The sequence below is a fragment of the Cavia porcellus genome, unplaced genomic scaffold, assembly GCF_034190915.1.
Source record: "Cavia porcellus strain 051 isolate PalLab524CR breed Dunkin Hartley unplaced genomic scaffold, mCavPor4.1 scaffold_6, whole genome shotgun sequence".
Taxonomy (NCBI): domain Eukaryota; kingdom Metazoa; phylum Chordata; class Mammalia; order Rodentia; family Caviidae; genus Cavia; species Cavia porcellus.
Window position 1 is genome coordinate 74,769,274 of NW_026947489.1, and position 24,106 is coordinate 74,793,379.

Here is a 24,106-nt window from a genome sequence, read left to right on the forward strand (position 1 = left end):
AAAACCCTTCGAGGCTGCATGCTCTGGGCACAGAGGCCGGCAGGAGAACCACACTCAGCACGTCTCACCTGGCTTGGGGATGAGGAAGGGAGTCATTTCCAAGGTAGTGGGCAGGGTCCCACTGGGCTGTGAGGGGCAAATCAGGTCTTGATGGGAAAGTCACGTTTTCAGGACCATTCTTTAGTTCATCTTGAGGAATCTGTGAATCTGGCATAAACTAGAATGCCCATCTCCATCAGACAACTGACACATGTCTGCTTGAAACATGGTAGGAAATCCCCTCGATTACTGTGCTGTGATAGAGCCCATTTGCAGGTCACACCCAGGCCTGGGAGTGACAGACTATTCTGCCACTATTTCCCCTCCCACCTTGTGGCAGATGGCTCCTCAGTACCTATCCTGCCCTCTGTCCTGGAAGAAGCTTGGTTTGTAATAGGTAACTGGGTGGGTAGTGTGCAGGGTTTGTTGACTGACTGAAAGGAGGCAACTTATGGGTTAATGCCTGTTTGTTGGGTTGGGTTTGATTGGGATCAGTTGGAGGAAGAGATAAAAGACATCACTAAAGTGTTCGTGGAGCTTCCTGATAACAAGTGCTCTCTTGGGGTTTTAGAACTGCCAGTCAGGGCTTAGCTTATTCTTGGTTTTGCAGGTAGCCTTGCTCAAGGTGGGGAGGCACAGACATTTCAGGGAGATTCAGGTGTGGGATATGGACTGGGTACTCTGTTTTTGGGGTTATGAGCTCCTTAGGACGCTCATTTGCATAGGAAGGTGCTTCAGGTCTGGAGCTTATGCCCGACCTCGGGTGGGAGTGTCTGGTTGGATCAGCACCAGGCCTGATGTTTATGTCTGAGAAAGAGCCTTGAGCCTCCCAGAGAGGTGTGAGAAAGCTGGGGATGATCTGAAGTTAGGTAACTGGGGATCATATCCGGGCTCTGCTTCCTGCTGTCTTGTGTGACTTGGGGCAAGAAAGGTAATCTGGGTGTCAGCTGTGAACCATTTACTTCTGAAAGATGCTCTGAGAACTGCGGAATGCAGGTAGTGCATAGAACAGTGTTTGCCTTGTGCATAACACATGCTTCAACATGTCAGTTATTCTTACTTTCTTTTGCTCCTGTGCTATTTATTTGGAACTCAGAGCTACTGAACTCTCCTGTGCCTTTTAAATGATAGCACACTCCCCAGACAGTGAGTAATTTTTGTTGGTAAACTGTCTTCTGAAGGCACTAACACCTGATCTCCATGCCACTGAGATTACTCCTGGCTTCCCTCTGTTCACGTAATTATGCCCACACTCTGTTTCTTGGCCTTCAAGGCTTCTGGTCTTCAGGCTCTAATCTGCCACCTGTCCTACCATCCTTCTGATTTTCTCTTCACCACCTTCTCCGTCAGCTTCAGCCCCATTCTGCTCTCCTTGCAGTTCTAGGTCACATGCATCTTCCTCTGGGAAGCCTCCTTCAGCACTCTGATCCCTCCTTGGCTTCTCTGGCCCAGCCAGATTATGGGTACAGTTCCCCATGGTATCTGACCCTCTCTGAGCCCCCAGCACTGTGATAGGCTCCTAGAAGGACTCAGCAGATGGGTGCTGAGGAGGAAATGAACAGATGTGGGATTGGGAACACTTCCTGCTGCAGGGGGTTTACCTGATGAGTGAACTGGAGACTGACTCAGGCCATCCTGAGAGCAGAGGGAACTGGCAGGAGCTGGTGGCCAGCTATCTGCTCTGTTCATATTCTGGCTATGTGCTCTGGTTTTCACTGCCTGAACTTTCCCTTGAAAACAGCTTCAGAGGTCTCCCACTCCCTTAGTGGTTGTTTTCCAAAATGAAGTTGCTGTTGGAGCATTACTTTCCCTAACACAAAAATAAGAATGAGGAGGGTCTGTGTCTGATTTCTCTATCTATTCTATCAACACCAAAATAGTTTTTCATAAAGATGGGCCAGTCAAGGTCCTTGCCAAGGAGGAGACCATAAGGCATAGGGGAGAAAAAGCAGTGACAAGAAGAAATGTTGCTATATTACATGGTAGACCTGGCTAAGAGGACATGAGGGATGGATGGCCAGTGGGCTGGGCCACTCTGGAGAAGGGAGGGGCCTGAGCAAGGTAAGGATTTGCAGGGCTTCCTGGAGGTAGCTGTATCAGTGCCTCCAAAGGCTGGTGGCATCTGAAAGGTGGTGGGCTTTAGGCAAGGAGAGAAGGAAGAAAAGCACCACAGTGGAGACTGCACGGGAGCAAAGGTCCCTTATATGGGGCAGCTCTGGATATCAGGGAGAGGGTGAGGGGACTTTTACAGTGTCCTGCTTCAAGAAGTCTTGACAAGAAAAGCGGGTAAGGTTGAGAATAAATAGTGTTTGAGCTACAAAAAACCCTAGCTCTGTGACTGCCCACAGGTAGACACTGGGTTACAGAGGATCTGGCAAAGATGAAGAAACGGGCTAGTGTGGACTCGAAGGAGTCTGAGGACCCACCCCAAGAGGACTACAGCCTGGATCCCCTGGATGTGGATGCTAACTCCAAGACGCCTCCAGCCAAGCCCCACACTTTCTCTGTGAGCAAGAGCCGTAACCGGCTCTTTGGAAAAAGTGATTTAGAGGAGTCGTCGCCTATTGATTGCTCTTTCAGGGAAGGCGAGGCAGCCTCCTGCCCAACCATCACAGTCAGCTCTGTGGTCACCAGTCCGAGGCCTGCTGATGGTCCCACCAGCACCAGGTAAGACCTCAGGTTCTTCCCTGCCAGAGCCCACTTGCTCTGCTGCTGGAAGCCTCAGCATGGACTCTCAGTAAGGTAACCCCACTTCTGGGATGCAGGTCCCAGAGCTGAGGAGCTGGGGGAGTCTTCTGAGGTGGCCTAGTGTAACATCCGCACTCAGAACACTCACTGGACACATGGTCATTGACCTGGCATATACGCTGATCCTGGCTGCCAGCTGATTACTAAGTGTCTCGGTCTGGAATGCTCACCAGCTTTGAACACTTAGATGCCAAGCTCTAGACCAGGAGCTTTTACACAAAGAGAATGAAATAGCTCCAGGAAGAGCCATCAGCCCACATTGTGCTCCTTGGGTCACACTGACTGGCTGTCTTCACAGTCAGCAGGGGCCATGCAATCCCCTGTATCCATCCCCACCCAAGTGCCTGCCTCCTGATCCCCAACAGAGAGACAGGTGGGGCAGATGCAAGAGGAAGCAGAAGGGGAGACATTCTTGATGATGGATATAGACCGGGTGGGGACACATGGGTTCACAGTTACACTGGCTTCCTGACAGGTTATCAAACTGAGGAGTAGTCTTGTGTTCCCCTTTTGAGTTGTCTTGCATTTTAGTTGTGTTCCCTAGATAAGCTCCTAAGGCTCCAGGGCTGAGGGGAGACAAGGGTATGAGGGGAAGGTCTTCTCTGGTTCCCAGGCAGCTGACCCAGGACTCCATTCCTACCAGTGCCGAGAAGCCACTCAAGCTCTATGATCGGAGAAGCATCTTCGATGCTGTTGCTCAAAACAACTGCCAGGACCTGGACAGCCTGCTGCCCTTCCTGCAGAAGAGCAAGAAACGCCTCACTGACACTGAATTCAAAGGTGCCACAGGGCCTGACTTTCCGGGAGGGGCCCTGCCATGGCTGGGCTCTCACTCTTTCTCTGTGTCCTTCAGACCCGGAAACAGGGAAGACCTGCCTACTGAAAGCCATGCTAAACCTGCACAACGGGCAGAATGACACCATCTCTCTGCTCCTGGACATCGCCCGGCAGACCAACAGTCTGAAGGAGTTTGTCAATGCAAGCTACACGGACAGCTACTACAGGGGTGAGAAGGCCAGCTGGTCAGCCTGACTCAGCTCATGAACCCAAGCGTTCAGGGGTCTGGGTGTCCTTATTCCTCTAAGCGCCATACTCCTTGCCTCGCTACCATGCTGGCCTCTTTGGATTCTTCTCCTTGTCTTCCTCATCTACAGTCTCCTTTGCTGGTCCTGAGGTCTCTGCCTCTATCCTGCTGACTTGGGGGCCCCTGACCCTGGCCGTTTCTGGCCTCTCTCTGCTACCTTTCCTTGCCCCTGAATAGCTTTGACTCCTCTTCCTTGTATTTCTTGATGTCAGGAACCTCTGCTTCTGTCTGGGGGTCTCCTTGGGCTTCCTCAGGGGACCCTGACCTGGCCTCTGGGAGTGGGCAAGGTGGTTGAGCATCTTCTCCTCACTTTTTCCTCCAGCAGCAGCTGTTGCTGGCCCCACGCCCTCCCCTGGGTGCAGCTGTCTGGGCACCCTGTAGGGCTGTAACCACAAAACCAACAGTGAGCATCCTCCGTAGGCCAGACTGCCCTGCACATTGCCATCGAGAGGCGGAACATGGTGTTGGTGACCCTCCTGGTAGAGAATGGAGCAGATGTCCAGGCTGCGGCCAATGGGGACTTCTTCAAGAAAACCAAAGGGCGGCCTGGCTTCTACTTTGGTAGGGAGATCATATGGCAGATGCTCAACATTTTGACTTTTGTTAAGGGGAGGTTTGGAGCAGAGATAGAGGGAGTTGGAGGCGCTGGGGTTCAGGGACCTCCAGTCTCATTCCAGGGCCCACTGCGGCCCTATGTTGGCTGCAGGTGAGCTGCCCCTGTCCCTGGCTGCGTGCACTAACCAGCTGGCCATCGTGAAGTTCTTGCTGCAGAACTCCTGGCAACCAGCGGACATCAGTGCCAGGGACTCGGTGGGCAACACGGTATTGCATGCCCTGGTGGAGGTGGCTGACAACACGGCTGACAACACCAAGTTTGTGACAAGCATGTACAACGAGATTCTGATCCTGGGAGCCAAACTCTACCCTACCCTGAAGTTGGAGGAACTCACCAACAAGAAGGGGTTCACACCACTGGCTCTGGCTGCTAGCAGTGGGAAGATTGGGGTAGGAGGGAGGCTTTAGCCCTGAGCTGAGGCCTTGTGCGGTGAGGGGACCATGGGAGAGGATACGTGTGGGACTGATTTCCATAGAGGACCCCTGGGCTGCTAAGCAGAACCTGCCAGGGCAGTCACAGCCACTTCTGATTTCCAGCTCTCAGTGTTACCAGCAAGACCCTCGGCGGTAATGGGTCCAGGGACCTGGGAATGGGGCAGGAGAATCTGTGTGAAATTGAAAAAGAAGCCTTCTGATGAGCAAGGATTTTGAGTGACGGGGAAGTTCCCTTAAGGAGACAGTTTGGAGTAGGTCAGGCCCCAGCCCAATCAGGGGGCTGGGAATGATGTTAGGTGATAGAAAGCCAATGGCGAGGCTGGAGCTGGTGGGAATTAGACCATAAAGGGCTTCTCAATGCCAGAGACTCTGAAAGCTTGTTCCTGCTCATCTGAGTCCCTTAGAAACCTGGTTTTAGGGTCTTACATTTCTTTCTTGGATTTTCTTTCCTTTTGGCTTGGGATTTTCTAGAATGGACCACTACTGTCTTTCTTTCTTTCTTTCTTTCTTTTTTTTTTTTGTCTTTTTCCTTTTTATTGGTACCAGGGATTGAACTCACAACTGCCTGCTTGTAAGGCAGGCGCTTATGCCGCTGAGCTAAATCCCCAGCCCCTACCACTACTGTCTTTCAATGCTGGATGCTAGAGTTAGGGGCTCAGGTGTGTTGGACCTGATGCATCTGTTGGAATTGGAGGCAGCAGGCAGTGGATCTTGTTGGTGGTCAGGAGCAGGTGGAGGGCTGCCTAGAGCTTGTGTGGGGTATCTGTTCAGGCTGGAGAGCAGAATGGGTGGCCTGTGTGAAGATGTGGTCTTTGGTTGAGCCCCAGCTGGCCTCTGATGAGTTCTTGCGCCACTGCAGGTCTTGGCCTATATCCTGCAGAGAGAGATCCCGGAACCAGAGTGCAGACACCTGTCCAGGAAGTTCACTGAGTGGGCCTATGGGCCTGTGCACTCCTCGCTCTATGACCTGTCCTGCATTGACACCTGTGAGAAGAACTCGGTGCTGGAGGTGATCGCGTACAGCAGCAGTGAGACCCCTGTGAGTGGCCAGAGCTGGCACCCAGCTGGGGAGGGCACCAGATCTAAATGCCCACCCCTACCCAAGCCTGGGTCTGGCTCTGCCTGGTCTCCCACAAGTGGAAATTTATGGTCCGGGGACCCAGGTCCTGCAACCTACTTTCTTCTTCATTCCCATTGAATGCTTTCCTTAAGCACATAAAGAACAGATAAGTTTAATTCCATACAAAGGGAATATTTCAAGGTATGTTTTCAAAATAGCCCTCCTTTTATACCGTATAAAATGTATCATTTAATTTTGTTTACCAAGTGGGAATCATACTACACGTAGTATAAAATAAGTGGTGTTTTCATGTAATGTCATATCTCATAGTTTTAGATTAGTACACATGGGTCCATTTCATCTTAGATGAGGAAATGTCCGTAAGACATTCAAGGATTTTGAAGTTTTTTGCTACCACAATGCTATAGGCTACTTAGCACAGATTTAAGAATTCTTCAATGAAAAATACTTAGAATTGGAATTGACAAATCAAAGGTAGAGCCATTTAATATTTTAACAGCTACTGAATCTGTCTACATGACAGCCACAAGTGGCCATTCAGAGGCCTGTGCCTCTGCCACTCTGAGCGTTATCAATTTCTAAGAAGCTAGTTTAAATTCGTTAACTGCAAACGCTATCCTGCTAATGTCTTAACCTCGTTTTCTGGATTACTGTGAGGCAGAGCATTTGATGTGTTTATGGACTTTGATATTTCTTCTATTTGTTGTCCTTTGCTACTGCTTCTGCCGAGGTGTTTGTCTCCTTTTGGTCTGTCAATGTTCTTGTTACAGAACAAATCGATCCTTCTTCTATTGTACATGTTGCAAATATTTTCTTTCCTACCAGTCCGACTCTCCCCTTTTTTCTTCCTTTATGACATCATTTTACTTACACAAGGCTTTCATTTTGATAGGGTCAAGTTGACCAGCCTTTGCCATTTATGGCTTCTGTGACTGTGAGGAAGCCGTTTTCCATTTCAAGAATAAACATTTATCCTTCTATATTTTCTTTTATCCTTTTTAGGTGTTTTGTGTTTGGTGGTTTGTCTAGGTTTATTTTTGTATAGATATGAGGGAAAGCATTCTACTCAATTATCATGAGCTCAGAGAAAGTGCTGGTGTCCTTTACTGAATACTCACTACAGTTAGCACCTGCTTTCAAATGCCACCTTGCTTGTGCTTTGTTTATAAGGTGATACTCCTAGTTCAGCTAGTTCACCCCAAGAAGCCGGCTTGGGGACTAGCATCTGTGTCTTTGGCAAGAGGGGCTGCAGTGTGTTTCTCAGGTCACAGATTACATTTCAGAGATGAAATAAAAATATACAGTTCATGCTTAAATTTAAAAAATTATAGTAAAAGATACACTGACATTAACCATCTCAGAATATTACTCATCACTTGAAACACATTATCTCATTGCCATTCTGTGAAGCTGTTGTGAAAGTTCTCTTTCATGACTGTCTTTATGACATGTGATAAAAATACAGTGCACAGTGCTCTGAGAGCCATCCAACAAGGAGGTAGGTATCCTCACCCGCCACACTCGCTAAACTCGGTACTGAGTGGCTTCTGGCTCTTGCCCAGAGTCAGAATGACCATGAAAGATACATGTTTTGAATTGGTTCAGGACACCAAGGCGGCTGTGACAGGCAGAAAGACAGGGAAGACCTTCAGAACTGCTTAAGAAAGTGGCAAGAATGTTGGGATGTGTTCAAAGTGAGGGCAAGTATTTGGAGGGTGACTGATCAATGTGTCTTTTACTGTCATAAATCAAAAATAAAACCTTCACAGTATTTTTCAATTACTTTGTGTAGGAACAGAGTCCAGGGACAGGTAGGCTTCGCCTGTCAGCCCTGTTGGTTCTCCTCTGCACTGGAGGCTGAATCCGGCTTCTGTCTCAGGGTCTCAAAGCCTAGAGTTCCTGGAGGGGTCACCTTATAGACAAAGGCCTCAAAAAGAACTGTGATATTTGACATGGAGGAGAGAAGATGCCTTCATGTCTCCAAAGGCTCTTGGGGTCAGGAGTATGGGCTTGTCCTGGGGCCACTAGTGGAAAATAGAGAAAAACCAACTTTATTCCAAAAAATAGCTCTTCTCCACAGGTAGCCCTTCTCCATAGGCTTCTTGAAGGGTGAGGGAGTTTCCTGTCACCAAAGATAGCCAAGGTTTGGGTGGGGTTTGGATTTGATGGCCAGAGAAAGGCTTGGATGGTTTTGGTTTATCTGTCCTAGGGACGTTTGAACCTTAACAAAGTCTTTATATATGAGACATTTTTTTTCTTCTTCTTCTGTACTGGGGATTGAACTCATGACCTTGTGCTTGCCAGGGAGGCACTTACGCCACTGAACTAAACCTCTGACTCTATATATGAGACTTTTGCCCCAGAGCCTATTTGTAATAGTACCTGGGCACTGGGCCTTCCACCACAGGAAAGACTGCCAAGGTCCCCTTGTACCTCATACATATGTAATTGCCACCCCAGCCTGACCTCATGCCTAGCTTTAGGAGTCAGTCTTCTCCTGTTATGATGACAGTGATGAGGATTTCTCTTGGGAATAAGTTATTAGAGATAATAGGGATAGAATGTTGAGCAATGCTTTAAGTTCTTAAATTAGCATTTAGGGCTTGTTCAGTTTTCCCTTTATTCATTGTACCCATGCAACACTGAGGCCAAGAGGCTGGGTCCTTCAGTGAGCCACGGACAATTGGAACCACCCCGGGAGCCTGTCTGCCTGCTGATTCAGACCTCGGGTGATACTCAGATGCTTGACAGGCTGAGGTGTAGTCATTCCAGGGCTGTGCAGGTGACATGGGTGTAAGGAGCACCAGGCGTCGGTGTGGGGGTACAAGGAAGCTCCTGGCAAAGGACTGAGCTTGCTTTTCTTTGCTCCTTCAGAATCGCCATGACATGCTGCTGGTGGAGCCTTTGAACCGCCTTCTACAGGACAAGTGGGACAGATTCGTCAAACGCATATTCTACTTCAACTTCTTCATCTACTGCTTGTATATGATCATCTTCACCATGGCTGCCTACTACCGGCCGGTGGATGGCTTGGTGCGGCCAGTGGGCCTTGGCAGGCATGGTGGAGGCATGGGGTGTGGCGTGGATGCTCCCATAAGACCCTCAGGCTGCACGCCCAGATGCTGCCCTGGCCTCTTTCCTGGCTTTCTGCTAGAGGCAAGGGTCGTAGAGAGGTCCTTATTTTCCTGGCCTTAGTATACCCCCTCCCAGGCCCCCCTGAGGTATCAACTCCTTTCCTATTCCTGGCCCCTCTTTAGCTTTGTGGTCCAGAGAGGCTAAGTGTGTGGGCACTCAGGTCTCTGCTTTCAGCAGTGAGAGTATGCAGAAAGACTGTAGGAATCACGGCTTAGGAAGCAGCCTGCTCTGCCGCTGGATATTTGTGGGGTCATGGCGTGGCACGAGACCCCATCCAGCTGCCACCCAGCTGGTCTGCTCTCTTTTGTTCACTCTCTTGTTCCTTATTCATTTCCTGGGTCTATACTTTTAAGTGCTTCTTCTGGGCCAGGCCTGGGGACCTCCCTAAAAGCAGCTTAAGATAAGAGTTTTCTTTCTCTCCGGAGCCATGGACTCCTGGGAGTTTCTGAATTAAGTGCTTTTGTTAAATACCCAGGGCATTTCAGTTGTTGCCTATATATCCAAGGTGCCTTTCTGGTGATTTTTTTTCTCTTTTTTTGTTTGTACTAGGAATTGAATCTGGGATCATAACACTGCATTCCATACCCAACTTATTTCTTTATTTTAATTTATTTTTGAGACAGGGTCTTGTTTAGCTGCTAAGTTGCTCAGGCAGGGCTGGGACTCCTCCTGCCTCAGCCTCTCAGAGTGCTGGGATTACTGGTGGGTACCACCAAGCTCAATTTGGTTTAGAAACTCGGTTTCCCCAGTTAAGGTACCCCTGATTTCTAGTCACTTATTAAAGTCATTTAATGGTTCCATTTTATGAGAAAAGAGAAATATGCTTATAAGATAAGCTAATAAACTAGTGCTTATAAAACACATATGGTAAGCTACTCTAGATAACGGTAGCTGAGATGCAAGGACAGTAATCACATGTATGTGAGGGATGGCCCCTCCCTCAGCAAGGACACTGCCCATACCATTCTCTGCTCGATATGTGGAGGCTGCCACTCTGGGGGAATTGGGTCCCACAGAGGGACCTCCTTGCATGTGTCACCCTAATAATATATTGCCTTTGTGTGTCTCTCTGTCTCTTAATGGAGGGCATCCCTCTGAGGTAGGGGCTGGGTCTGAATCATAGAGCTTGGCATGAGGTAAATGTTGAATGAACAAATGAATGAATGACTGAAGGGATGGGTGAATAAGTGGAGTCACCAACTTCTCTGCATCTCACAGCCTCCCTATAAAATGAAAAACACGGTTGGAGACTATTTCCGAGTCACTGGAGAAATTCTGTCTGTAATAGGAGGATTCCACTTTTTTTTCCGAGGGGTAAGCATTCCTTCCCATGCTGTGAGTTTCCATTATTACGGAAACAAAAGCCGATAGAACCACTGCTTTCTCACTTGTTCTTATGCATCAGAAACATAATGCCCCACTTGAGTTGCTGAGAGACGTAGAGGTGAAGCTGAGAGGTCTTCAGTGTTCACCTGGGGGTGGGGTGCTGCCCAGTATGTCCCATGGGCCCAGAGCAGTCAAGCTTAAAGTTAACTGGGGCTCTCAACTGTGATACTCCCTCATCTATATTATTTGATACAAGCTCAGAGAACCCTCTTAATTGGCCATTTGCAATTTTACATTACCTTCCTTGAAAAAACAAACCTATAGTGAATGTGTGTCTTATAATTGGTAGTTTCCACTTCTTTAAACGGAAGTGAGGACTTAGATATTGCTATGGCTTGTGTTTAGATGTCCCCGCAAAGCCTTGTGCAGTCATAGGTGGGAATTTTCAGAGGTGGCTGGATCTAGAGTGTGTGATGCTAGGACTGATTCATAGTGGAGTGCTAGGATTGAGGGCATTAGGACTAAGGGTGTGAGGGGTGCACACCCTGAATAGCCTGGATAAAATAAAGAGGACAGAAAGACACTGTTAAGGTCCTCTTTGCTTGCTTTGCTGTCTTCTGGCTGCCATGAACTGTTTCTCCTCTGCGATGTCTCTCTGCCATTCATCCTGTCTTGGAGCCAGCAGATTATGGAGTGAAACCTCTACAAACTGTGAGCTAAATAAACCTTTCCTCCTTTAACTTTGGGTGTCAGGTATTTTGTTTCAGTAATGAGAAAAGTAAGCAAGACAATTACAGACAGAGAGCTCTGAGTGCAGGATCTGAGACTGTCATGATTTTTAACCTCCAGTCTTCTTTGGGTTAAGTTACATCTGATTTCTTCCTTCCTTCTTTTCTTTCTTTCTATTACTCACTTTCATGGAGACTTTACAAATCACTGGACTTTATCTTCATAGAAACAACTCTCTTCTTTTCATAGTCATGGTTTGCATTATAATAAAGGCAAGGTCCAGCAGCAAGACCATTGGAATGAGCACCTTCTTGGCAAACAGAGGATTAACTGTAGAAGTGGACAGAAATTTGAGTGTCCTGGAGGAGGAGACATCCTAATGCCAATGGTTAACCTGCTAAATTAGTTCAGTGGAGGCTGGATAAAAGAATTTTCACTCTAATGCTTATTTATAGAAAAAGAAAAAAAGGCACTAATTTAAAAAAAATCCTAATCCTACCATTAAATCACAGCAATTTTGGTGATATTTTTCTCCCTGAATTTATTTCTGGATAAAGTTGAATTTACTTCGGTATATGGTTGTCATTCTGCCCTATTTTGAAAAACAATCTCTTATTATCCAGGCTACCGCAGTGTTGATAATCTGATTTAACACGTGCTAGTGTTCCATCATGGTGACAGTTAGGAGGTACCCTGGTGCCTGTTGAACCACATCTAACATTTTCTGGAAACTTACTCTGTTTCCCTGTAGATTCAGTATTTCCTCCAGAGGAGGCCATCAGTGAAGACCTTGTTTGTGGACAGCTACAGTGAGATACTTTTGTAAGTGACACTTTGACTCTTTTGTTTCTGTTGGCTGAAGTGACAATAGTTATTTCTCCCTCGTTCTCTCTCTTACACTGGTGCATAGCAGGCTTATCATGGAAGGACTCAATAGATATTTACTGGATGAATAAATATTGAGGGTCATCCACTCTATGCCAGAAAAGTGCTGGGGTTGACAGCCATGTCATGGACACACAGTCTCAGTTAGAGCCCCTTGTCTCCTTTTTCCAGCCATCGATGAAACATACATGCTCCTGCCTTGAAGAAATTTCATCTCTAAGGGAGGATTCTTTAACCTTGGTTGCCCTGACAGCTTGGACTGCATAATTCTCCGTTGTGGAGTGGGAGACTGGCTTGTGCATTGTGGAATATTTAGCCACATCAATGTTCTCTACCCGCGAAGAACCTGTAGTTCTTCCCATCCTCTAGTCTTGACAATCAAAAATGTCTACAGAAATTGCCAAAAGCTCCCCACTCGGTGTGGGGGAATTGTACGTCTCCACTTGTACATACTGGGATTGTTTCTAGTTAGTAACCGTCTAATAGATATATAAATGTCAGAAGTAAAAAAATGGAAAGTGCTTAAGACTGAGAAGGATTGTACAAGAGAATCCCATGTTTGAGTATAAGCTTTTTGTACTCTGAATTTTTTGTGTTGAGTAACTTTGATACAATTAAAATGTTATACATCCATATAGAGTATCTTTAAATGAGCTAGCGACATGTTGTATGGTCCTCTCTCAAGACACTGGGCACGGGCAGGGGCCACAGGCCCCTGTCACCCTACCATCACAAGGGGAAACAGCTGACACTCTCCAGTGTGCTGCATTGCTATGCTAGTGTGTTCAGTAGGTTAAGTGTATTCAATGAATTTTTTTTTTCTTTTGGTACCGGGGATCGAACTCATGACCTTGCACTTGCCAAGCAGGTGCTTATGCCGCTGAGTTAAATCCCTGGCCCTCAGTGAATGTTTGACTTACAATATTTTCAACTTGTGGTGGTTTTTTAGGGTGTGTCCTAAGGTAAGGAACATCTGTGCTGTATTTATGATTGTGCTTTAGACGTAAGATTTTGTACCCTTAGCCAATTCTTGACCTTTGAGAGGGCCCCTATTTCTTCATCCAAGAGTATATGGGCCACGGGAACAAGAGCAGCTCCTACTGTGGTCTGAAGTCTGTCTCCAGGAATAAGCAGATCTGGTCTTTTGTTCACGGGGTTGCCAGCCTCTCAGGTACCCACAGAGCTTCCTGTCTCCCCACCCAGCTTTGTGCAGTCCCTGTTCCTCCTGGCATCGGTGGTGCTGTACTTCAGCCACCGCAAAGAATACGTGGCTTGCATGGTGTTCTCTCTGGCCTTGGGCTGGACCAACATGCTCTACTACACCCGCGGCTTCCAGCAGATGGGCATCTACGCTGTCATGATAGAAAAGGTGGGTGCACTGTGTCCAGGTGGATTCCCCACAGAGCCCTGTTGGCCTCATGGGTGGGAGACACTGTCCTACAGACTGTCCAACCTCACTGTATCCTCTGGGGAGGTGCGGATTCAGCTTTTAGTCCATTCCTTAAGAGTCAAGCAATCTAGCTGTGATCCAGGAGTGGAGACTCCTGTCTCCTGACCAGCTCAAAGGCCGCAGGGAGAGGTACACGTGAGTCTCCCATGACACCTGGGATGAGGACCGCCACCCCTGGCCCTCCTGCTGTTCTCTTGTTTGGACACCAGGCTAAGGCAGTCCTAGCTGCTCCCTTGCCCCTCCCAGGGCCCAGAGGTCTCTGGTAAACTTGCTCTCTCCTGCAGATGATCCTGAGAGACCTATGTCGGTTCATGTTTGTCTACCTCGTTTTCCTGTTTGGATTTTCAACAGGTAATGGATATTGCTGGGACTGGTAGGAGGACAGGTCTCCTTCTCACTTTGAGCTGAGGACTTCACTGAAGGCTGAGGGGGGCAGATAAATGCATTGCCTGCAGGTGACAGGGAGAATGGGCAAAAAACAAACTCAAATGAACCCAAGAGCTAGGAAATGCGATTTGTAAAATATTTTCAATGACTTTAAAATAGGAAATGATGCTTTCCGTAGTATGCCTGCACTTTGTCTCATTTTACCCCTTTTAAAATTGTTTTGACATTTTTTCCTGACTTACAGGACATTTTCAGGAATACCACAAATAATGTTTATTCTCCTGACCCAGATCCCCTTGATTTTGCTACATTTTAAAATCACTTCTCCTCCCTCTGCATCCTTGCACATGCACACACACACCTCACACTTAAAATAACTGCTGGAGAGCTTCAGGCATGATCAACCTTCTACTACTAAATCCTGCAAACAAGTGGGTATGGCTGTACAATAGCCATAGTACGCAGCTGTTACAGTAGCGCTCAGGCTCTGCACTGAGCTTCTGAGGAAGAGCACAGAAGGCCGGACGAGGCCATTCTCTGAGCCACTTGGTACCCATGGGGGGCCTCTAAGGGACACACAGATGGGATGGTTGGCTGACAAAGTGGGTGTGAAGTCGGGACTGATGTGTAAAGTTAAGAAGGCAGACATGGCACACAGGTAGCTCTGTTGACACTGTGCACATACACTGTATGTTTATTCTGTATGTTTTCCTATCATACAATGAGAAAAGCATGGTTATAACTGAGCAGTACATTTTAACAATTTTTCAACAATTTGGAAAAAAGGCTGTTTTAAAAGCACCACATAAAGGTGCCAAGTGACTGAGTAGCATTCCTGCTATGGGCCCGTCCCGGGGAGAAGGGTGTATGTTGGGGTATGGGGTTTGGCTTCCAGCTAGTTGCCCTGTCTCCCATCCCTTTCTATGGCCTGTAGCGGTGGTGACGCTGATCGAGGATGGGAAGAATGAATCCTTGTCAGCTGAGCCACACCGGTGGCGGGGACCTGGCTGCAGGTCAGCCAAAAACTCCTACAACAGCCTGTATTCCACATGTCTGGAGCTGTTCAAGTTCACCATTGGCATGGGCGACCTGGAGTTCACTGAGAACTACGACTTCAAGGCCGTCTTTATCATCTTGTTACTGGCCTATGTGATCCTCACATATATCCTTCTGCTCAATATGCTCATCGCTCTCATGGGTGAGACCGTCAATAAGATTGCACAGGAGAGTAAGAACATCTGGAAACTGCAGGTGAGTGGGCTGCAGGGTGTGCAGCCTGGCGAGTGTCAGTGCTCTGTCTTCTGCATTACCTAGATGACAGTGTGAACCTGCAGGACTTGGGGATGGTACAGAAAGCCCAGCCTGGCTGGGACTGAGTAGCAGCATTGGCCTCAGTGGCTCCCTTCCAGCATCTTTCTCTGTTGAGCATGGTCTGTACAGGGTCAGATCAGCTTGGCTGGTGTTCATAGACCCTGTGCTTGGCTGTGGGCTGGATAATCCTGGAGGGAAGGAGGGAGAGGGCTCAGTTCATGTGGTATCCACTGCAGAGGAACCTGGTCTATGATGAGGACCAAAGATCAGACTGGGGGAGTACAGGTAACAGGAGATGGGGTCCAGAGAGCTCCTTTTCTGAGCCACATGGTCCCCACCTGCTTCCCTGATTCCTACAATGAAAATATCACTCTCATTAAGGAGCACTTACTCAATAATAGGTCCTGTTATATGTGTTTTGCTTACCTGATCCATTTGATCTTCGTATGATCCTGTGACGGGATGCAGTTACTAACCCATGTTTGGATGAAGGCCCTCAGAGTGAGTGACATTAGGTGTCTGTGTTATGGAACGTGCAGCTGCAAGGCGGCAGAGGCTGCCTTGGCTGGGCAGTCTTATACCTGAGACCCTGCTTATACCCAACACTCTGTGTTGTCCTGTTGTGAGGGTCCAGACAGATCTGGACCACATGGGCTGAGCTCCCTCTGCGGAGTGTTCACTTGCCAGGCTGTGGAAAGAAACACAGTATTAGAAGGCCCTGGAGGTACAGTGAGGAGGTTTTAGGGGCTGGGAAACCTTGGAAAGGCTGATCCTAGAAGCAAGCACCAATAGCCAGGTGGCCCCTGGGTGAGCCCTCTGCCCCTTTGCCCTGCATATTATTCGTCAGAGAGCCATCACCATCCTGGACACAGAAAAGAGCTTCCTGAAGTGCATGAGGAAGGCCTTCCGGTCAGGCAAGCTGCTGCAGGTGGGGTACACCCCTGACGGCAAAGACGACTACCGCTGGTGCTTCAGGTAAGGCTCAAGCTGGGGTCAGGGTTCGTAGGACGCTGGGACTCAGATGTGGGCACGGAGCACTCATACAGAGCAGCTGTGTGTACAGAGGCTGTCTCTGTACCTCTTGAAGCCAGTCATGAGCTTAGCTGACTACCCCAAGGCCAGCTGTAGGAACTAGGGCCACCCCAGGGCTCAGCGACCCATCCTGGTCTCAGAGGATAGGACCCTGACAGACATTCTGGACAAATTGAGATGTCCAGAAGGGGTCATCTAGTGAGCTGGGTCAGAGCCAGGTATCCAGTATTCAAAGTCTCTGCCCTACATGGTATGGTCAGGGAAGAATAGTGTCCCCAAAGCAGGTCTTCTCTACCTTCCCCACCAGCTAGGTCCCCATCTGGGTCTATGGGCTTTGCGGATTGGAAACTGCATGTGGCCCTTTGTTGCCCAGCACCCTGAGTCCCTGTCCCCTCATCCGCAGGGTGGATGAGGTAAACTGGACTACTTGGAACACCAATGTGGGCATCATCAACGAGGACCCAGGCAACTGCGAGGGTGTCAAGCGCACCCTGAGCTTCTCTCTGAGGTCCGGCCGAGGTGAGGGGGCAGGGCGGGGTTGTGGCTCGGAGGATTCTTCTTGGCTGGTGGTCTGATGGTGGCCAGGTGGGTCTCCCAGCTGACCTTCTTCATCTTCCTCTCCAGAGCCTGGGTTCTGTAATAGTCCCAAATGTCAGCTGTCCACACACTCAGCCCAAAGCACTCTTGTGTGCTCCCACACATGCCTACCCAGCTGAGCATTTAGTATGGTGCTGCAGGGCAGAAGGCCAGGACCCCTGGCCCAGACACTGTCCTGGTGCTTAGAGGAAGTGGCTCAGGCCACATACAACTCCTGGGTTGCCAGCTTGGGAAGGCCGTTGTGCCTCCTCAACCCTGCTCCTCCTGCCCCATGAGAGCAGCCACGGCCATTTACATTACTCCTTCACTGCAGTATTAATAAAGACACTGACCCTGTGGCAGGGATACACAACTTAATGTTACCTGGAGCAAGGATGGGGACAGTGAAAGTCCCTTTATTTCACTCTTATGATTAGTTAAGGCTTATTTCTTGAGGTTTATACATCTCAACCCAATTTTGTAACAGAAGAAACTCCAGTAATGAAAATCCAGATAATTCAGTCAAAAGAGCTCTTTCCCTACAGTGTGTGTATGTGTTTAATAAGAGGGAATGAGGGAAGGCAAGAGAGACAGGCCAGGGAAGAGAAGTAGTCAGTAGAGGAGCTGGAAGGGTGTATGCAGGGGTCTTGGCATCAGAACAATGGGGAATAGCACTGGGAATCCCATGTCTCCTCTTTCAAGGGCTCTGGACCTGGGTCTAGACTAAACAATCCTGAGACTCAGTGTCCCCCCTACCCAACCAGCCACTAGATGATATCTTAGTGGGAACCTAGTCTGTCTTTGCATCGAATTTCCTGCATCTATGCCCAGGTTCTGCAAGGGATCCTCCTTCAGCTTGGTATCAGCTTGCGGTTGAGGGCTGGGGATTTAGCTCAGTGGCATAAGAGCCTGCGTGGCAAACACAAGGCCATAAGTTTGTCTGGTACCAAAAAAAAAAAAAAAAAAAAAAGCAAGCAAGCAATCAGCAAATAGGGATACCATCAATTTGCAAGGCCTGGAGAATTTAGAAAGAGCAATCACAAGGGCCCAGTCTCCAGCATTCCTGAAGCCTTTAAGATATGATTAGGGTTGGATACCAGCAGAGGGCACTGGCTCATAGCTTCAGGTTAGGACCTATATGTTAGGTTGGTTTTCTGGATAGGGCTCTGGCAGATTGAGGAACATCTACAGCTTGCCTTCTTGGCTGTCATTCCTCTGAGGTGTCAGAGGGTGGACGTGGCTAAGGGGCGACAACTGAGACTTCCTCAGGAGCTCCATGAGATTTCAGGACACACCAAGGTCTTCATTTGAGGTCTAGTGTCATCATGCTTCCCTTGGGAATCATTTCTCATCTGCTATGTCCTGATGGGGTCTGGACTCCAAATCCTAAATTTCTGACTAGTGTCCATCACCCTAGAGCTGACCCACTGTGTGACTTCTCATGGTGGAGGACTTAGGGTTGCTGTGTGATCACCTCCTCTCTTTCCCTCTTGGGAAGGGAGGAAATGGAGGCTGAGAGAGGTGAGCAATAGAGTTATAAGCAAATTAGGGTGGAGCAGAGGAAGTGGAGGGTGTTACCTGAGTGGAGGAGTTTTCTTGATGGGCTAGAGAAGAGGAAACTGCACCAATCAAGGAGCCCCAGGAAACTCCATTCCTGGGCCTCGTTGTGTCTGGAGCCTTGTGAGGCCAAGAAGTAAACACGTTTCTTGGTTTTTGCTGCATTCAAGGTAGTAATGATGGTTTGCTCTTCAGTTTCAGGGAGAAACTGGAAGAACTTTGCCCTGGTTCCCCTTTTAAGAGATGCAAGTACTCGAGACAGGCACTCAGCCCAGCCCGAGGAAGTTCATCTGAAGCACTTCTCAGGGTCCCTTAAGCCAGAGGATGCTGAGGTCTTTAAGGATTCTGCAGTTCCAGGGGAGAAGTGAGGGGCCCGGTGCAGGGTACCCTCCGGGCTTTGGATGTTCATCTGCCATTGGGGAGCTGTTCAGGGAACCCCAGTGGCCTGAATGCAGCGTGACCTGCTCTCTGCCAGCCTAGGCACAGCCCTAAGACTGCACTGGACACACCATGGGAGGTGCAGTTGGGTCTATAGAAAGAGATCTGCACCCACCCACCACTGTCCCCAGGTGAATCTCCAAACAGAAAAATGTTCTGATTTTCTACATATTATTGATTCCATTAAACAGTGTGAATGGTAAATCTCTACTCGGACACATGTTAGGCCCTTGTTTTTCTTTTCTTTTTTCTTTCCTCTCCTTGTTTCCTTTGGAGATATGTCTTGCTATGTAACTCAGGCTGGCCTTGAACTCACTATGTAGTCCAAGCTGGTCCTGAAGTCACAATCTTCCTGCCTCAGTCTCCCGAGCTGCTGGAATTATAGGCATGTGCCATCTCTTTGATTTTTTATATCTCCGGGAGTACAAGTAAATAAACCGGAGGAAAATACCTTTGAGAACACAATACTTCCTTGATGTCGATGCAGAGGCCCTTTCTTTCTGTATTGTGTTAACATCTCACTTACCAAGTTTATCATTTACTCCCCAGAGGAGTAAGGCTGGTTCCATGTCCAGTTCTGGAAGAATCAGGTTTTCCCAAAAATGACTTTGTTCTTTGATGTAAAATACTAAAATCCCCTCTATTGCTACTCAGATAAAAGTACAGGACCATACCCCAAAGGACATGGAGAGGAATTTTTAATGAACTTCCTTTTGTCGTGATGAAAATCCTGATCTCCTGCAGTGCTAAATGCTTCTACCCTACTCATCTTGTCTTTCGCTAAATATATAAATTATGTATATATACATATATGCCTATTGTAACAATTGTGAACTTTGTGCAGTCACTGGGCTGGCATGGCTAGGTGGCACTGTGCCTTTTGTTTGTGCATCTGGGAGTGTGTACATGGGTATGTGTATGGACTCCCTGTACGGCGAGGCACCTCTGATTGTTCTTTAGTTGTTACCCACGGTGGGGATTCTCCCTCACAAATACACCTACATTAATCAGCAAACTATATCCATGGACCAGTCCACCCTGACACCTATTTTTTTTTTATCTTTTTTTTCAATTTTATTTAAGGAGAAAAGAAAAAAAAGCAGGGAAAGGGTACAAGTTATACAGATTTACAGAAAAAAAAATGAACAGTAGGAAATCACTAGTTAATGGGTTACATATTGTCATCTTAGAAATAATTGTTCAAGTCACAAAACTAAAGCTTGTAAAGTGGACATTCCATCAATGATACTGCAAACAGTTCTGTTCATTGATCCAATAAAACTCTGTGATATCATTTTCTATCTTATACACTTAAATATACATGCAGTTATATAGTTTGGAGCACTTTCTTTTCCTCTCTTTTGTACCATGACTATTACACATTTTGGGTTTCATTGCTCCCACGGTTCTTATTACTTTTTTGGAAGAGAGTAAAACCAAATGTGACATAACAGAACAGAATTGGTCAAGTCAAAAGGGTGGACATAATAGATAATGTAAAAACATAATACAAGGTGATCAACAATGGTTACCATAATGCCTCCCGCTATCTCTAATAGAATTGCCTATATCGTTAGTTATAATACAATTGAACAAAACAGTAAAGAATAAAACCGACAAAACCAAAACATTGGAGACATTGTAGGTCTTCAAAAGTAGATAAAAGTCAACAAGAATGGGCGTCATAATGAATCTCATTATCTTCACAGCTGATGCCTAAACTTTCGAACCTGATACTATCCAGCAAAAACAGAATAGGGGAACATCAGTTAAAAACCAGATGGCTGACACCTATTTTTGCAAATAAACTTTCATTGGAACACCGCCTCACCCACTCATTTGCTGTTTCTGTACCTGTTTTCTTGCTGTAATTTGGAGTGGAGTACTTGCAGTAGAGACCGAAGAGTTTGCAAAGCCTAAATATTTACAAGCTGGTCATTTGCAGAAATGTTTGTTAGCCTTTGGTTTCTGGAATAGAACTTAAGCAATCCAGGAGAGATCTTCTCAGACATGGGTGGGCTATGCTAATGTCTGTGGGCTGTGGAATGAGCTGCTTAATTGTGAAACTGTTGGACACAAGTCCACGGAAGAAAGGGTGGCTTTAACTGGGGCCAGGGCTCAGGCCCACATGAGAGGTAAATCTGGAGGAAGTACCGAGATCCCTCCTTTGTGTTCTTCAGCATCACCTACGCCCCGCACGAAGCCTGACAGAGGATCCTGAGGGCTGGCACGCGAGGTGCCTGTGTGTGCAGTGAGGTACACACACACCACATGGGCCGTGAGCGTGGAGGAGGAATACAGACCATGAGGATGTGCAGCATGCTGATGAAAGTGCTTGATGTACATTATCCTTTATGCCTCATAACAGCTCATGCAGGAGCTATTATTAGATCCATTTTATAGATAAGAAAATTGAGGCTCCAACAATTAGTAAGGTTACACAGCCAGTAAATAGCGTGACCTGGGTCTGACCCCAAGGAGTCGGACTCCACAGCCCCAGTCTTAAGTGCTGTGTCAGGCCACTTGGGCACGGCACCTTACCCCCAAGTCAGGAGGGAGACAGGAAGGGTTCTTGCTGTCTGTGGTGAGCCTGGACTGGGAGGCCTGTCTTAGAAAATGTGTGGGTGTCCAATATCTGAAAATTTCTGCAAATTGGTTCAGCTTTTGAACTTATGCAGAGTGGGAAAGCATCTTGTGGATGTTCCTTTGAAAGATCAAAACCCTTTGTGTAAACTATGGGTTTCTTAAAGAAGAGAATATTTACATCTGGTTCATTTCCCCCCTTTCTTTTCTTTTTAAATTAATAAACTATTTTTAGACAGTTTTATGTTCACAAAAAAACTGAGCAGGAAGTGAAGATTTTTAGCATCCTCTGTCCCCACACGTGCACAGGAGTTGTACGCTTGTTAAGATGAGTGGCCTACACTGGCATACTGTCATCACCCAGAGCCTGTTAGCATTCACTCTTGGGAGGTGCATTCCACGGGTTTGAGCAAATGTATAAGTGTGGTGTCCACAATTACATATCACACAGAATAGTTTTACTGTCCTACAACTCCTCTGGGATGAACTAATTCACCCTCCTCTGCTTACCTTTTGGTTATCACTAATCTTCTTACTGCTTTTCCCAGAATGTCATGTACTCGAGATTACACAGTCCATAGCCTTTTTGGATTGGTTTCTTTCACTTGGTGCTATACACTTCAGTTTCCTCCACATCTTCATTTCCTCTCTCTCTCTCTCTCTCTCTCTCTCTCTCTCTCTCTCTCTCTCTCTCTCACCAGGAATCCAACTCTTCTATGTGGCAGGCAAGCACTGTGCCACTGAGCTACATCCCTGGCTCTTTTCCTGTCTTTTTTGGCACTGAATAATATTCCATTATCTGAATTTACCACAGTTTGCTTACCCGTTCAACTATTGAATGTCGTCTTGGCTTCAGTTTTGGCAGTTACAAATAAAGCTGCTGTGAAACATCCATGCACAGGTTTTGGTGTGGCTATACATTTTCAAATCCTTTAAGTAAATCCCAGGGAGCGTGATTGCTGGATCACTTGGTCAGAGTGTGCTTAGTTTTGTGAGAAACCCCACAGGAGGCTTACAAAGTGTTTGAACATCTTACGTCCCTATGGGCAGTGATGAGAATTCTTGTTTCATATCCTCGTCAGAGCTTAAGGTCACAACTTTGGTTGTGATTAATAAGTGTGAAGTAAGTGGTTCTACTCTTTTTTTCTGTCTCTCTTTTCTTTAATGTTTTCACTTACACTTAGCAGCACTGACCAATGTTTGGTATGTGTTTATATTTTGAATATTATATTTTTGTTGTGGCTATGTTCTTTAATACCTTTCTGTACCTTTTCCTTACTAATTCTCTCAGTTAAATAAAATGGTGAAAGAGGGAACCAAACCAAACCACATCTTCATTAACAATGATGTTGACATGTATTTATGCTTTTTGAACTATGTATTTGTGCTTTTTGGTGCTGGGAGTTGGTCCAGGGCCTTACGAAAGTTAAGCACGTGCTCTACCATGGGTGTTGCCAAGTATAAATTGTACACATTACGGGGCTAACATGCTATTTCGATACATGTGTACCCTGAGGAGAGGCCGCGGTAGCTATTTAGCGTATGTGTCACCTCATCTGCTCATCACTTTTTTTGATGTGTGTGTGGTCAGAATTAAACTCTACTCTCATCAATTTTTCTAGCCTTTGCCACTTCTTTGTTTTTTCTCCATGTCTTTCCTAGATCATCTCAAAGCTTGATGAGCCACATCCGAAATCCCTACGCGGGCTGCAGCCCAGCTCTCTTTGTCCAGGGATGAAGGTATCTTGACAAGATGCAGACCAGGGACCTCAGGTGACCAGTATCGGGACCTGGCATCCATCTGTCAGAGCCAGTCCCTAAGGTCACATACACAGAGGAAGCCCCCACTCCATGCTTCCCACTGGCAATCATGTGTAACTGACCCTAGTGTCAGACAGCCTTGCCCCCTCCTGCCCATAGGACCTCGGGAAAGTCATTGCTCCACAAGCCTCAGTTTCCTCACCTGTGAAATGGGACATCCCAGTTTGCCAGGTTACTGTGAATGTAAGGACCAGAGTGAATGAGAGAGTGAATGGAAGGGTAGAACAAGGTGTGTAATGAAGAGAGAACTCAGGCTTGTTTCTACTGTGCTCATTTATTCGTTGTCCAAGGCCAGAATGTGGAAGAAGACTCTGTCCTCCTCCTTTGACCAGGCCTCTGCTGGGAGGGCATGGGGTGAAGCCTGACTCAGCATGGCACAGCTCCCCACAGGAAGGTATGGGCAGGACATGACAGGGTCAGTCTGCTGAGGTCTCAAGCCTGCAGTAGAGCTTTGCTGGCTCCTGGCTCCTTCCTCATGGCGCCAAGTGTGGGAGAGTGTAGGCCCTTCCCTTTCCTGCTGCACCCACTGCACAGAGGTCCCCCAGCCCCATGGTGGAAAACCTATAGGCTTGTCGCTCAGGCCTGGTGCCCGTGGGGCTTGGAAGGTGCAGGGAGCGGGGGAGCATCTGCTTCAGCTTCCTGCAGTGTCTTCTGGGAATGTGTATGGCGGGCTGAAAGACTGCCTCCTAGACAGACCCTGCTGACTTGGGCAGGGTGGGGGAGGATATGGTGTCGGCAGTGTCAGCTTCTAGGGACAGGGCTGGAGTGGGACACCCAGAGGCTGACCTTTCACTCTCCCTGCTGCGTCCTACTCCAGGTTCTGGCCCAGTTTCCTCCACATACACAACTGATCTGAAGGCCCCTTTCTGGGACT

At 47.5% G+C, this 24,106-nt stretch overlaps 1 protein-coding gene across 1 annotated transcript; it reads left to right on the plus strand.

Moving 5' to 3' along the window:
- Positions 1-2,419: 2,419 nt before the first annotated feature.
- Positions 2,420-18,758, plus strand: Trpv1 (transient receptor potential cation channel subfamily V member 1). Its single transcript, NM_001172652.1, is given in 15 exon segments — positions 2,420-2,706; positions 3,401-3,567; positions 3,641-3,793; positions 4,292-4,432; positions 4,578-4,876; positions 5,781-5,960; positions 8,877-9,035; positions 10,356-10,451; positions 11,944-12,014; positions 13,281-13,446; positions 13,812-13,878; positions 14,849-15,165; positions 16,073-16,200; positions 16,661-16,776; positions 18,586-18,758. Coding segments are annotated over 15 exon segments (2,520 nt in total).
- The last annotated feature ends 5,348 nt before the right edge of the window (positions 18,759-24,106 follow it).